At 59.5% G+C, this 14,836-nt stretch overlaps 1 protein-coding gene across 1 annotated transcript in view; it reads right to left on the minus strand.

Moving 5' to 3' along the window:
- Positions 1-2,518: 2,518 nt before the first annotated feature.
- ATCAY (ATCAY kinesin light chain interacting caytaxin) overlaps positions 2,519-14,836 on the minus strand; it is a 28,127-nt gene continuing 15,809 nt past the window's right edge. The window contains exons 6-13 of the mRNA XM_040629588.1: positions 14,063-14,194; positions 13,231-13,317; positions 10,114-10,212; positions 9,406-9,441; positions 7,347-7,418; positions 6,271-6,300; positions 4,519-5,072; positions 2,519-3,385 (exon numbers count right to left, since the gene is read on the minus strand). Of these exons, the coding sequence (XP_040485522.1) occupies positions 5,063-5,072; positions 6,271-6,300; positions 7,347-7,418; positions 9,406-9,441; positions 10,114-10,212; positions 13,231-13,317; positions 14,063-14,194 (466 nt within the window). The 3' untranslated portion in view covers positions 2,519-3,385; positions 4,519-5,062. The remainder of the gene's footprint in view (positions 3,386-4,518; positions 5,073-6,270; positions 6,301-7,346; positions 7,419-9,405; positions 9,442-10,113; positions 10,213-13,230; positions 13,318-14,062; positions 14,195-14,836) is intronic.

The raw sequence follows: 14,836 nt of genomic DNA on the forward strand, positions 1-14,836 counted from the left end.
CAAGACGCCAGGGGCTCCCCCACTGCAGTGGCCTGTGTGTCCCCCATGACTTCTGCGACCTCCATCCCTTGATTCCACCGGCAGGGCCACAGTGGCCAGGACAGCCGAGGGACACAGAAAGTGTGTCATCCAGTCAACTAGTCGTTGAGGAGTCCCCGCATGGCTCCAGCGGGGACTGACCCGGTGCAGAGGTTAGGAGAGGTTGCTGGCACCGTGACCGTACTTGGAAGGCAGCCGCCAGCCACAGAATTGAGCAAGGGACCCCACCTGTCTCCTCCTTCCACCTCCAGCCCCTTCTGGGCCTCCGTTTTCTTGACTGCCAGCTTGGCTGCCCCTGTGACCCATGAGCTTCCTTGGGCGCCTGGCAGCTGGGCAGGTGGGGACGTTGGCTCCGGGGTGCGACCTCTGACCCAATTCCAGTGGTAAGAACTTCCTGGGAGCCTCCTTGTGGGGCACGAAGCCCAGACCACGGGTGACAGTGACGTGCCCAGATAGGGCCCCTGGCAGGGCGCCTCCGGGAGGCCTCCTGGTGTCGGCTCGCCTGGCACACAGTGTGACCTGCCTGTCCCCAAACAGCCCACAGGTCATGAAGGGTGACCATCCCATGACTGTGTTCGATTCCCCTTATGTGAAACGTCTGGAACAGGCAGATCCACAGACACAGAAAGTAGGTTAGTGGGCGCCAGGGCCTGGAGAGTGACTGCTCCTGGGGACAGGGTTTCCCTTTGGTGGAGTGGAATGTTCTGGAACTAGATAATAGGGATGGGTGCACAACGTTGTGAATGTTCTAATGCCACTAATGGTAAATTTAGAAAAGAGAGAGTCCAGGTCCGCACTGAGCTCAGGGTCCCACTAACACCAGTGCTGTTGATCCGGCCCCCAGGCCTTTACTGGGGCGGGCTCTCTGCCGGGGACACCCTCCACCCACCTGCTGGACGGGCGGACTGCTGCTTCCCCATCAGGTCTCTGATCAGAGAGGACCCTTCTTTCTGGGACAGGGCCTGGCCCCTCGTCCTGGTCCCCAAGGAGGCCCTGGTTCCTGGGTCAAGATCCCCCCTCCCCTAGGCGGGGGGCAGCACGAGGGAGCAGGGGCCTCGCAGGACCCCCAGAGATAGCAGATGAATGGATGCATTAATTTATGAGCAAAAGGGTCAGGTTTCCAGAAATCCCGCAGGGTAATCAGAGACTTGGTGGGGTGGGGAGAATGGGTGGCTCCATCACCCCCAGACCGGGAGTGGCACCTGTGATCCCAGCCTCAGCTGTGCCCCATGCAGCCGGCCCCACCCTGAGGGCACCTGCTCCAGGACCGTGAAGCCAGCCCCTCGGGGCCAGGTGCCTCCACTGGCACCTCTCTCGTGGGCACACGCCCCTCCTGCACCCAGCACGGGGAGCTCTACGCTGCCCTCTGTGGGGCCCTGGGCGGGCCGTGCCACCTGTCCTGGGAACGCGGGCCCTGGGCTGGGTGGGGCGAGGGCTCCGACTGTTACTAGGTGGTATTGTGATGCGTCACAAGAAGGAAATACTTGATCTCGGTCCCAGTTCCTGACACACGGCTCCCAACCCCTTGGGCCTTCCGAGGTGAGAAGAGGGAGTCCCTTTTGTCCTCGGTTCCCGAAACTGGTCTGGAGCGATCAAGATGGAGGCGGCATCTTTTACTGCTTGTGACTCACCCAGTAGCCACACCTGCGTTGATGCGAGTGGGGGGACTTCTGGAAAGCAGCCAGCAGACCCCTGAGAAGGGGCCGGGCTGGAAGTGGGGTTCATCACCAACGGCCAGAGGTTAACCAATCATGCCTGCGTCATGACGCCTTCGGGTGGGCGACTGGGACGGCTCGGGGACGCGCCCCTTGCTCGCGCCCTGTTACCCCCCCCGCCGCCCCGGCTCTTCCGCTGGCTGTTCCTGAGTCCGATCCTTTGTCATGGTCAGGCAAAAAGCAAGGAGACCTTTTTCTTGAGTTCTGTGAGCTGCTGGGGGAAGGCTGAGGAAACGCCTGACTTTTGGCCACTTGGGGCAGGAGTGTGGGTGACCTGGGGACCCACACCTGGAGACCGGTGCCCAAGCTGGGGGCACGCGTGCTCGTGGGGCTGAGCCCTTAACCTGTGGGGTCCGCGTGACTCTGCGCGGTGTCCGGGTTGAGTTAGGTCGCAGGACACCCCGCCAGTGGCCGCCGGGAGCCGGAGTCGCTCGTGGGCACCGTGGCGCCCGGTCTGGGACGTGTTGGTGCGAGTGTAGACACAGAGCCTTCTCTTCAGTACTAGTAAGAACACGTATATATGGTTATTAAATTACTACTAGGATCACCTGCTGACTGGGTTTGATTGCAGAGAGGATTGGGAGGTCAACTGAGGGTCACCCAAGGTCGCCTGAGGCTGCCCAAGGACACCTGAGGCCACCGGCCTGAGGCCACTCAAGGTCGCTCGAGGTCGCAGGGCGCGAGTTCAGGCCGGTTCGTCTGCTCCTGGCCCAAGGCCAGAACCACACCTCCGGGAAGTGGACAAAAGTGACAACCCTCTGTTCTCAGTTACCCTTCTTTATTTCCACATAAAAATCCCCCAAAGCTCATGGAAATGATGTCTGAACATCACGACAGTAATCATAATGAGTTGTTTTTAAAAACCACAGAACTCGCTGTCGTTAGGCTGGGCGTGTGAGCTACGACTCAGGACGCATCCCACGTGTCCGGGGAGGAAAACCCGGTGTCCCCTTCCAACGAGGTCCAGGGTCCGGGGTCCATTGCGTTTTGGCCACGACTGCCCCAGAGACACACGCCTTTCGCAAAGTGGCTTTCGAGGGGCGGGCAGCAGCCAGCCTGGGTACGGCAGCCCCGTCTGCATGGAGCTGTGCACTGGGACTTCTCGCACCTGGGGACAGCCGCTCGGGGGTCTCTCTATCCCGGAGGGGCTGCCGCGGCCCAGCTGAGATCCTGGGTCCCGCTTGCCCGTTGTCTGTGGCTGCTGGTGGTCCGGAGGGGCGGCGGGCCGGCCACGCTGGGCCAGGTGGACCCCGTTGTAATTTCTCGTGCGGCTGCAGGCTCCTCGGGGGGGCGGGCGGGGGAGCTGGGGTCTGCCGCTTCCTGTCCCTCTGTCGCCTCCTGGGCGCTCAGTGACTGGCAGGGGGTGGCCCGCATCAGTTCCCACCCTTCAGCTTACAGCCGGCTCCAGCCTCCGGGCAGGGACTGCGTGCACGGAGGCGGGAGTTTGCAGCTTGGGGTCCACGCGTTAGCCCTGGGGAAGAACAGCCGGCCACCCAGACCCAGAGTTTGCGGCAGGCCAGGAGCAGACCAGGGGTGGGGTCGCTAGGAGGGCAGCCTGGAGAGGCCCATCAGCCAGCCTCTGATGCCTCGGGCTGCAGGTGACACGTCTGGGCCTGGAACACGGTCCTGTCCTTTATTCGGCATTCGGGAAACACAGCAGAAACACACATTTAAAAGCCCCCCCACCAGCCCCCAGGCGTCCCTGCCTTCCCAGGGCCGTGCTGTGACCCAGGGGATGCAGGCCCAAGCTCGCTCAGAAACTCGGTGTTTTCCGATGCAAGAGCCTCTGCCATTTGGGGTGGGACAGTTCCGTGACGTGCAGGACACTCTCCCCACAGCCAAATGTTGGGCATTCCTTTCCCTCAGCACTAAACACCACTGGCTCCCTCCCACCGTTGGAATAACCCCAAAACACCAGGCGTCCCAGGTCGGGAGGCATCTGGCATGGCCTCTGAGGCCAAGAACCTCATTCTCCGCGCACATGAATCTCGACCACTAAGAAGCCCGGGGCCCGGAGACGGTCCCCAGTCAACTTTCGCTCAGATTTATATAAACAGAGGCTCTTAAGATTGGAGGGAACCAGGGGCGCCTGGGTGGCACAGTGGTTAAGCGGCTGCCTTCGGCTCAGGATGTGATCCCTGCGTTATGGGATCGAGCCCCACATCAGGCTTCTCCACTGTGAGCCTGTTTCTTCCTCTCCCGCTCCCCCCTGCTTGTGTTCCCTCTCTCGCTGGCTGTCTCTCTGTCAAATAAATAAATAAAATCTTAAAAAAAAAAAAAGAAGATTGGAGGGGACCGCAGAGGACCACATTCTGCAAGCGCTTGCCAGCCCTTTCTTAAATGCCTCCACAGATGGGGACCTCACTACCCACAGAGGCCACCTGACGGGTGTTTGGGCCGCATTGGAAAAGTCTGTCCTTTGTCCAAGGTAAATTTGCCTCCTGTGACTGCACATCCCCAGAGCATCCAGGCCACAGGGATTTCCTTTCCCAACTGAGCCCCCCAAACCGCAAACCTGTAGTACCCTGTATCTTCCTTCACACAGTTCGGAGCCCGTTTCCCTTGGTGGGAGCCTGAGGGGCGCATCCCAACCCTGCCTTGGGGGGGGCGTCAGGAAAAGTGGGGACACTTCATTCCCTCAGTAGGAGGTATTGACCAGGACTCCCCTGGGGTGTGGCATCCACGTTAGAGGGGCTTGAGAATGTTCTAGATGGGGAGGCGCGGCTTTGTAACTGCAGGGCCGGGGTAATTATCGGCAGCTCACTTGTGCTGGTGGGTGTTGAGATGGGGGGAGCTGGTCTGATGAAGACCCACGAGGGGGAAGGAGGGGAGGCCCCTGGGGGCACGGCGCTGCTGGGGGCTGAGCTTCCAGGCCAGATCCGGCCGCGGAGCCGGGGGGCGTCGGTGGCTCCAACGGGCGCCAGGTGACAAGCAAGAGAAGGGTCTCGAATCAGGACTTTGTGCAGTGGGAGGGGGTCTCTGAGGCTGCCAAGGACCCACGGGCCGTGCCCTCAGCTGCTTGCTCTTCTTGGATGCGAGCTCGTGAGCGCGGAGGGCGGAGAACCAGGTCCTTCCGTGGAACACGCTAATACCGCGCTGTTGAAAAAAAAAAGCAAAAACAAACCCAAAACATTTTCAAGCAGCTAAAAAGGATGCCGGGTTTCAGAGATGGATGGAGGAGACTGGCGTCCTCCGAAGACGGGGACTCAGGACGAGGTGGGGATGAGGTCCAGGGCCGGAGGGCGTCTGACAGAGGTTTCTTGGCATCTGGAATCTTCTTTCTTGTCCTTCTCTGTGTTCTTGTCGCCTCAGGACAGGCTAGAGAGAGATAAGCACAGGTCAGGTCATCATTATTTTTAAAGCAAGTGGGGAATGCATCCGTGGGTGGACTGCACAGCGTGATCTAATCCGGCTTTGGGATCCTCGGCAGCAAGAGGGGTACCTGCTGCCTGCCACCCACCTGGCAGCCAACCGCTCTCTCTGTGCCGTAGCAGAACGGGCCCTGGGGCCGGCGCCTCCAATCAGACCGGAGGGAAGCTTCGAGACAGCCCCTTATCCTTCCGTCCCTCCATCTGCCATCTAGTCACCCACCCATCTGTCTGTCCATCCATTGCTTCCTACAGTTTCTTTTGTGTCTTTATTTATTCATTTTTAGAGAGAGAAAGAGCACGGGGAGGAGCAGTCAGGGAGGGAGAGGGACAAGCAGACCCTGCACCGAGCGAGGAGCCTGACACGACCCTGAGATCATGACCTGAGCCGAAATCAAGAGTCAGACACTTGGGGCGCCTGGGTGGCTCCGTCGGTGAAGCGTCTGCCTTCTGCTCGGGTCATGATCCTGGAGTTCCGGGATCGAGTCCCACATCGGGCTCCCTGCTCAGCGGAGAGCCGCCCTCTCCCTCTGCCTGCCGCTCCCCCTGCTCGTGCGCACTCTCTCTCTCTCTGACAAATAAATAAAATCTTTAAAAAATTTTTCTAAAAAATCCCCAACAAATCACAAGTGTAAGAACAACCGCTTTGCCGAGTTCTGTGGGTCCGTCAGCAAAGCTGAACCCGAGGATGGTCTCCGTGACCCCCGACACAGGCTTTTCCCGGCATCTGGAGGTGGGGGCCCTGAGACAGGCCGTGGGCAAGCTGTGTACTTGTGGCTGAGTAATAAAGCCCGGGCTTGGGGCACCTGGCCGGCTCAATCCACAGAGCACACGACTCTCGATCTCAGGGTCGTGAGTTCAAGCCCCACACTGGGTGTGGAGCCTACTTAAAATTAAAGTTAAAAAAAAAAAAAATAGCCCGGGCTTTACAGGGCCTGGCTCCGGGTGGGCATCTCAGTCAGGGCTGCCATGTGGCTTAGCTTTGGGGCCTCACGGCAGTGGCGCCCCCTGGAGTTGTGCAGACCCTGGTGTCCTGGTAGCCGATCCCTCTCTGACTCCCCGGTACAGTGGCCCTTGACCCCCAGATGATGGCTCCACGGGGACATCTTTTCCAGCCAGGCACCTACACGGCTCCGCTTCCCGCTCACCTTGTCTCCTGATCTGTGACCGGAGCAGACCTGTGGAAGAGAGACGTCGGCATTATTTGCCTATCTGGGGAGCCTCGGCGTTTGGCCGTGAGCCCCACGGGGTCCGGCATGGCTTCATCTTCGTCTGGTACAAGCAAGGTTGGCACGTGTCTGCTGCGTAACCCGCGACGAGGGGCTGAGGCTCCTCACTAACGCAGAACGAGCCCACCGAGGCTGCTCCGGGTCCGGGCAGCCCGTGCCCCAGGTCGCGCGAGGGCAGGGGACGGAGGCTGCGACGAGGCTCGGAGGCAGGAGGCAGGCCGGCCGGGGCAGAGGTGGGCGGCGGGGAGAGGACCAGAGCCGGCTGTGTTTTCCGCCCACCCCAGGGCGAGGCGCTAGGGGACTTGCGATAGTATTGCTGGGTGTGAAGCAAGAGAAGGGGAGAGGGGATGGGAGCAACGGCTTAATGGGTATGGGGTCCCTTCTGGGGTGACGGGACACTCTGGAACTAGAGAGAGGTGCGGCTTGCAGAGCTTTGCCGGTGCCCTAAAGGCCCCCAGAATGTGCACTGTAAAACGGTTCATTGCACATCGTGTGAGTTTCAATTCTGTGAAGAAGCCCCCGGAGCAGAGGGGGGGCTGGGGCCGGCCACACGGCGGCTTGGCCCACAGTGCGCGGCGTGTTCCGACCCCTGCAGCCCCGGGCAGGCAGCCGCGCCTGAGCCCCAGAGAGGAGCGAACTTTTACATTTTATCCACTGTTAATTTATTTTTAAATATTTTATTTTTTAAGTCCTCTCTACGCCCAAAGTGGGGCTCGAACTCACAACCCTGACATCAGGAGTCCCCCTGTGTACTGACCGAGCCGCCCAGGCGCCCCGACTGTTAGTTTCAATGTAACTGCTGGCTTCTGCGGGTGTCCCCGGGGGGACAGCCCGGGGTGGAGAAAGGGGCCCCGATACCAAGCACTCACGACGGAGCCAGCATCATGCTAGCCGTTCCCGCCGCGTTCTCAGTGCCCGTCCTGACAGCGCTGTGGTCGCTCTCACCAGCCGTTCGGGGGCTCGGCAGCCTCGCCCGTGGTCACCTGCACACTCACCTGTCCTCCACCGGCACTGCCTCCGGCTTCTCCTCGGACCTGGGCAGGACAAACTCTGGCTGCGGCCTGGCGCTGGGGACGGAGGGAGATGGACAGGGTGACAAGCTGGCGTGGCCCACTGTGGCCTCTGAGGGCAGCATGGATGGGGTCTCGCTGCCCCTGGACAGGCCCCGAGGGTGCAGAGATCCCCCAGGGGTTACTGACGGCAGAGGCGGCCATGGGGAAGGGGGCGAGAGTGGGGGCCTGACGGGGGAGGAGAGACCCTGAACGTTTATCTCCGGTCATCATCCCAGACACCTCGTGCCCTCATTCTGTGGCCCTCGTCCCATGGACGCTGTCGCCCTGTGCCCTGACTCCGGCCTGCGGGGCTGGTCTCTGTTCCCTCCACAGCTAAGGCTTGGGAGCCAGGGGGCACCACTCAGGGAGACAGACAGGGAGAGACAGAGATAGAGACGGGAAGAAAGGAAGGAAGAAAGAAGACAGACAGACATCTCCGCCTCACAGCCAGTAAGAGGGCCACCGTCTGGAACACGGAAGCCGAAGCCGCAGTGCTGATGAGCTCCTGGGGTGGGCAGGGGCGTGGGCTTGTGCACCTGCCGTGGAGCACAGCCGCTGCTCCGCAACGTCGTCAAAGGAGAATGACCGTGTGTTCCAATAATTCCACTCTGGGAAAGCAGGACCCACACGGACATTTGCACCCCCGTGCGCACAGCAGCAGGGTTCACAGCGGCCGAAAGGTGGGAGCAAACCCAGTGTCCACTGGTGGATGAAGGATGATCACAGCGTGTCCTTCCATCCACACGCTGGAACGTGATCCAGCCTTAGAACAGAAGGGACCCTGACACCTGCCACAACGTGGACGGACCCTGAAGACGCTGGGCTCAGCGAGAGCAGCCAGACCCAGAAGGACACATCCCGCAGGACCCCACTCCCAGGAGGTCCCCAGAGGAGTCCTGTCCACACAGAGAGGAGCTAGTGGGAGCCAGGGCTGGGGCTGGGGGTGCGGAGTCCGTGCTTCCTGGGGATAGAGTCTCCGTGTGGGGAGATGGAATGTTCTGGAGACGGAGGGTGGGGGTGAGTGCAGGACGGGGAGAGTGTGCTTCATGCCACGGAGCTGTGCACTGAAAGTGGTTAAGATGGTGAATTTTAAGTTGTGTGTATTTTACCGCAATAAAACATTAAGAAAGAGAGAGAGAAAGACAGGATAGAAGGTGGGGGGGGGAGGAGAGAAGAGGAGAAGGCTCAGGTTGGTGCGTCCCACCTGCCTTCGGCCTCCCTCTGGCTTGTCATTATTAAACGACACTGCATGAGGCCACCATAGCTCTGGTCCTTACAGGGCCATCCGCCCACATCCCCGCTGCCGCAGGACCCGCTCTCCTTACTTGGCGAGGTGTCCCTCTCCTTTGCCATTTGAGGAGCCCTCTGGACCACGACTCTGTCTTATCCACCTGTCTCCCCTGAGACAGGCACAGGGCCTGGCAATGCCAGAAAGGCCCAGCCCTCCCCCAGACTCGCTGTGTGGCCTTGGGCAGGTGCTTTGCCCTCTCTGAGCCTTGGATCCCCGAGCTGTAAGATGCTGTCTGGAGTCCTGGCCCTTACCCGCTCTGGGGGGTGGGGCGGAGGCGGAACAGTCCCGAGGTCCTGAGACCACCAATCATGATTATGCCACCAACGAAAATTGAGCCAGAGAGTTAGTGAAGGGGGCATTTCTGGGTCTGTCCGGGGTGAGGCTGGAGCTTGTGTCCCCTCTATCAAGGGAGCACTTAATTTTATCATGATTACTATGAGCCACCATTTTTACCAAGTGGGTCCCACTGTCCCGACTTCTCGCGGTAACCCCCACAGCGGATGTGAACTTTTGACTTGCCTCTTGTCACTCTGGGATTAAGTGGGGGAGACTGGATTAGAACCCTGGTCTGCTTCAAAGCCCTCAACAAGGCCACGTGTGTGGGTGTCATTGGACCCAGCCGAGCTGAAGCCGCCAGCAAGCCCCCAACTCTAGGCCCAACCCAGCCCCCACCCTGACTCGGCCCCGACGGGACAGGCCCTCTGCACAGACCTCTCTCTCCTGGCCTTGAGCCTCTCCTCTTCGTACCTGGAAGAGAGAAAGTAAAACGCATCAGACACGGCCCTCCTTGCCCGTACGTGTGCGGCCCGGGGACTCCCTTTGCTCTTGGGAACGGAGAAACAATCTCATTGTCACGTCTGAAGCACACGCCAGGCGTCAGGGCAGAAAGACAGCCGGACGGTCTTTTTCACATTTCCTGCAGCGGCTTTGCGAACTCCCCCAGAGCAGGGAAGACCTGTCTCATTGGTGTATTCCAGCACCGGACAGATTCCAGACTCGGCAGGTCTTTTTTTCTTGCCTGATCCGGCAGCAGCAGTTACACAGTGCCGTTAGAAAGCCACACCCTCGCTGACGTGCCCCTTCATCAGGGCCGCTTTCCTCTAAAAGGCTAGAGAGTAAGTATTTTCCACCCTGTAGGCCAGTTTCAGCCACAACTACTCAATTCAGACGTAGCTCAGATGCGGCCATAGCGGATCCGTCAACGGATGGGTGTGGCTGTGTGCCAATAAAACTTTATGGATAAAACAAGCTGTGGGCCATGGCTTGCTGGACCACTTACCCTCGAACCTCACACGTGCGTGTTTCACCGTGTTTCCCTCTGCTCTGAGGCTCCCACTCATGCCTGGTTCCCGGACACGCCAGAGGGGAGGGGAGGAGCCTGGGGGCGGGGGACACTCGCACAGCTCGGGGGACACTTACTGTAGCACGCAGTCTGGGATTTGCACGTGCTCCATGGGGATGAGCTGCTCCAGGTCTTCCAAGCTGTGCACGTACTGGATCTTGTTGATGAATTTGACGCTGGCAGGAGGAGAAGGAGAGAGAGGTCTGCAGTCCAGGCCCGGAGGGATCGCTGGCCGATGGGGATGCCCCGAGCCCCTTCCATCAAACCTCCGTCCCTGCCCAGGCTAGCCTCTACCACCGCCCCTCGGGGGTGGACAGAGCAGAACCCAGGGTCAAGGGAAGGGTCCCTGCCGAGCTTTGTCACCAGCTGCTGCTTTGAACTCATGGTTACTATTATTTTTTAAAAATTTAATTAAACCTAAGTTGAATAAAATGCAGAATATGCTTTTTTTCAAGGTCAAATAATTTTTCTAAATGACAGACATAAGGCCTGGAGAATACAGCACTACAGAAAATAATAAAATAATTGAGTAACAGTAAAAAAAAAAGTAAGATATAGTCAAATGTCTACGAAAGCGCGCTAAGGCGTTTCCTGTCTATTTTTAGAGATGAGATAAAATTCGGCTCTGGCCTTCCGGCGGCTGATGCAAAGGGAGACACGTGATGAATTACACAGTTCACAGTGTCCACTAGGGAAGAATCCAGCAGTCGCCCGGCAGAAGGCCGCTCGTAACGATTAGGCACGACACCCGTTCCCCACGGACAGTCACAAAGCGGCCGCGTGCGGCGGAATGAGCAGAGCCAACTGCTTTTGCGCGGTTCAAACCACTTTTTTAATAAAAAGGAAAAAAACCCAACCCGGTTATCCTTGGAGCCCGAGGTCTCTGTCCTGTTGTTGTGAGAAGGGCCCGTGGGCAGGGAATGAGCCTCAGACACACAGGCAGGAATCGTGTCCACACGACCTGAGTACGTCCCGCCCGGAGTGCGCGGAGGGCGGACTGCGCTGATCTGTTAGAAAGGGTTTTGCGGTGCACAGAGCCCGCACCTGCTGCTCCGAGCGCTGGGCTATGAATGCGGGCGGGAAGCCCGGTCACTGCCACCTGGTGATGCCCACCGTGCCCATCCTCAGACACCGATGCCCGAATCTCCACGGTGACAAGGCTCTGTCTGCCTGTGGGGCCAGCTTCCTTTCTCACCGGGGGGGGGGGGCTCCCGGGAGGCGGAACTCCTCACCCGGGCAAGGGGCACCCCCAGCGTTCTGATCACCACGGGACAAAGCGGCCTCGTCTTCGAGTTGTAATTACACAGCCTTGGGGCCACCGGGGGCTCAGAATGGTCTCCTTTCCTCGGCTTGTACATGGGGAAGCTCACTTTTCTCTCCTGCTTCCTCCTTTCGCTTTGAAAACTCAAAACGAGACCCTCAAAATTCACGATGGGAAAGCAATCACGGGTGAAAGCGTTGTCTGCATTCGAGGCAAATGTCTGTTCCCGGTTGGGGACACTGAGGACAGCCGACGGCGCTTCCGTTCGGCTGGAGTGCGTGCTCGCCGTTTCGCCCAGGGGTTCATCGTTACACACACGGCCCGTGACGAGCCTACAGACCCACCTGAGTTTACTAGGGTGCGAGTATTTTAAGGTGCTGCAAAGCCCTTGAACTCCGACCGGCTGAGCTCACCTCCCTGCAAACTGTTCACGCTGAGAGCGCGTCCCCTTCAGAGGGTGGACCTTCCCCCAAGCTCGTCACGCATCATTAACTGGGAATGTGAATGCGAAGGATCTTTTTCTTTTCAGGTTTATTTATGAAAGCGATCTCTACACCCCACGTGGGGCTCGAACTCACGACCCCGAGATCAAGAGCCGCGCGCGTGCTCTACCGCTCAAGCCAGCCAGGCGCCCCTTGAAGGATCTCGATTCGATTCAATGCTCTGAATCGTATTAAATTAAATACCGGGTTTCTGTGATCGACTAGGGCATTTCACACGACTAATTTGGTTTTAGTTGATCTGCATATCGGGCGCTTTTCTATCTGCACTAAAGGGTTAACCCAGCGGGTTGGCACGCCCAACCCCCGCCCACTGCAAAGAAAGACCCGGGTTCCTGATGTTCGTGGGAGGTGGCAGGAAGCACTTGGAATGCCCTGCCTGCTGAGTGCCCTGGGTACCTGGGCCTTGAGCCCGGCCACATAGTCGGTGTTGAGGATGCGACCTCCGTGGGCATCTTGGGCACATCCTGTCAGCGTGACCTCTGGGCCGCCCAAAGACAGAAGCCAAGGCCGGCCGCTTGGCTCCTCCATCCCGTGTGGCTCAACCCCCGGGAAAAGCCTGGCGAGCAGGGCGAGCTTGCTGCTTGGTGGTACTTCCCCTCTCTTGTCACACATCATCACAGGGACAATTGAGGGCTTTTGCTACCACTCCGTGGGAGGGGACACCTTGTCCTTTCCCACCTTCGATGTGCATCCTTCCCCTGTAGCAAACGGTAACAGCTTCTCTGCGTTCTGTGAGTCCTTCCAGTGAACCTCACAGCCAAGGGTGGTCTTGCGGACCCCCAACACACACGTTCGTGACATTATTGCTGGGAGGGGCTTGGACCCCCCTGGCGTTCTCAGGGTCCCCTCGCAGATGCTGGAGTGAACAGAGGTGGGCTCACTTTGGGGGGGGGGCTGTGGTGGGCTAGCGACCTGGCTGCATGACCCTGGCTGAGTCCCTTGACCCTTCTGGGCCCCAATTCCCTCCTCCATGCAATGGGTTAGTGACAGCATCGGCCTCCCAGATCGTGGTTATAAACATTAAAAGGTATCCAACATTTACTACGGGAGGGCTGCTTGCTAGTATTTTTCCTGTGTTGGTCCCTTAATAACAACACATGTGATTGAAAATGGTTTAAAGCAACAATACAAGGATGCCTGGCGGGCTCAGTCGGTTAAGCGACTGCCTTCGGCTCAGGTCATGATCCCAAGGTCGTGGGATCGAGTCCCACATCGGGATCCTTGCTCCGTGGAGAGCCTGCTTCTCCCTCTGCCTGCTGCTCCCCCTGCTTGTGCTTACTCTCTCTCTCTCTGACAAATAAACAAATAAAATCTTAATAAAACATAGAACACCAATACATATTTGTCACAAAGAAGCTGCAAAATACAGATTGAAACAAGAGACGCACACGACCCGGCAGGAGGTCCGGCACAGGGCACAGCACTATTACCTGATGAAGGGACGGGAGATGGCCAGCACGGTGCGGATGAACCAGGATGGGTGCACGATGATGAGGGACTTGAGGTTTTTCCGCAACCTGTGGGGGGAGCAGAGGAAACGCGCCAGATGAGGGAGGAGCTAACAGGTGCTGCCTCCCCTCTGCTCCCAGCTGACGGCAACGCTTGTCTCCAGTTTCCAGGGGGGAGGGGGGCCTGTGAAGCAGGGCCCCTTGGTGGAGTTTGTGGGCGGCCACCCCGACGTCTCGTCCCGGCTGTCACCTCATTTCATAGTCTGAGCTCTTGCCTGCGTGGCCACACTGCCTCCCGTTTCTGAAAGATCTCCCGGGGCGCCCGGATTCTGACCGCCGGCTGTGGTCGTATCCAACTGCATCTCCCCCCAAATTCCTATGTTGTAGTCCTGACCCCCCTGGACCTCAGAACGGGACATTGGAAAATAAGGCCATCGCAGATGTGTTTCGCTAAAATGATGTCCCACCAGGGGCAGGGTGAGCCCTAACGCAATCACTGGGGGCCTTCCAAAGAGGGGGCATCCGGACACAGACACACGAGGACAGGCCACGCGACCACGGAGGCAGGGGTGGGGCGAGGGACGCCGAGGATGGCCGACGACCCCCAGGAGCGCGGAGACACGTGGAACAGACGCCCCCTCACGGCCTCCGAGGGAACTGACCCTGCCCACACCTCGCTCCTCGGCTTCTGGCCTCCAGAGCCGGCGGCAAACGCGCCTGTGCTTTCCAGCTGCGCGTCTGCGGTCGTGCGTTGCCGCGCTGACCCCCGCGCTGACCCCCACGCCGCCTTCGGGGCCCCGCCCCACGCACACACCTCCTGTCGATCATCTGGTAGCACTTCTTCAGCCAGCCGATGCCGGGCATCCTCCGCCGGGGCGTGGCGCCGTTCAGGTAGACGATCATGTAGTCCTCCGCCACCAGCAGCTCCAGACTGCTGATGACGTACCTGGCGCGGGAGCGGGGCCGGGGGGCGGTGTTAGGGAGCCCCGGTCCCCGCCGCCAACGCCTGTGGCACCTGCCGTCCTCGCACACTCGGGGTGGGGGCTGGACGTAGACCCCAATCCACCCCGAATCAGTGTCAGTGGGCAAAACGGTAGCAGCGGTTACTATTTCATGGAGCACTTATTAGGCACCACGTGTTTTATAGGCACGACCTCATCCAGTGTCTCCGTGAACCCTGAGAGGTGGGTCTCCCAGCCCCAGATACAGCTGGGGAACAGTGTACAGTCCCCTGCATCAGACGTGTGGGTCTGGGGTCCGCCCCTGTCCCGATTCTCCCTGAGCAATTTTAGAAAAGTCCTTTCCTCTGTCTCCGCCTCGACTTTCCCACCTGTAAGGGGGGCACGAGGGTGGGCTCCCTGGTTTCTGGGGCCTCTTCGTGCTCTGACCCGTCGCCCTCTGAACCACCCGGCACCCCAGCCCTGTCTGCTACCCGCAGGGTGTAGCATCGGTCTCCGTCCCAGCACAACGGCACCGGGTGTCCCCGGCCAGGCGACGTAACCTCCCCGCGTATCGGGTGCTGAGCGTGCGGTCTGAGCAGTTCCAGAGTCTACACCGCGCCCCGCGCCCCCCCCCCCCCCCCCCCCCC

This window comes from Ursus maritimus, unplaced genomic scaffold (genome assembly GCF_017311325.1).
Source record: "Ursus maritimus isolate PB19 unplaced genomic scaffold, ASM1731132v1 scaffold_14, whole genome shotgun sequence".
Taxonomy (NCBI): Eukaryota; Metazoa; Chordata; class Mammalia; order Carnivora; family Ursidae; genus Ursus; species Ursus maritimus.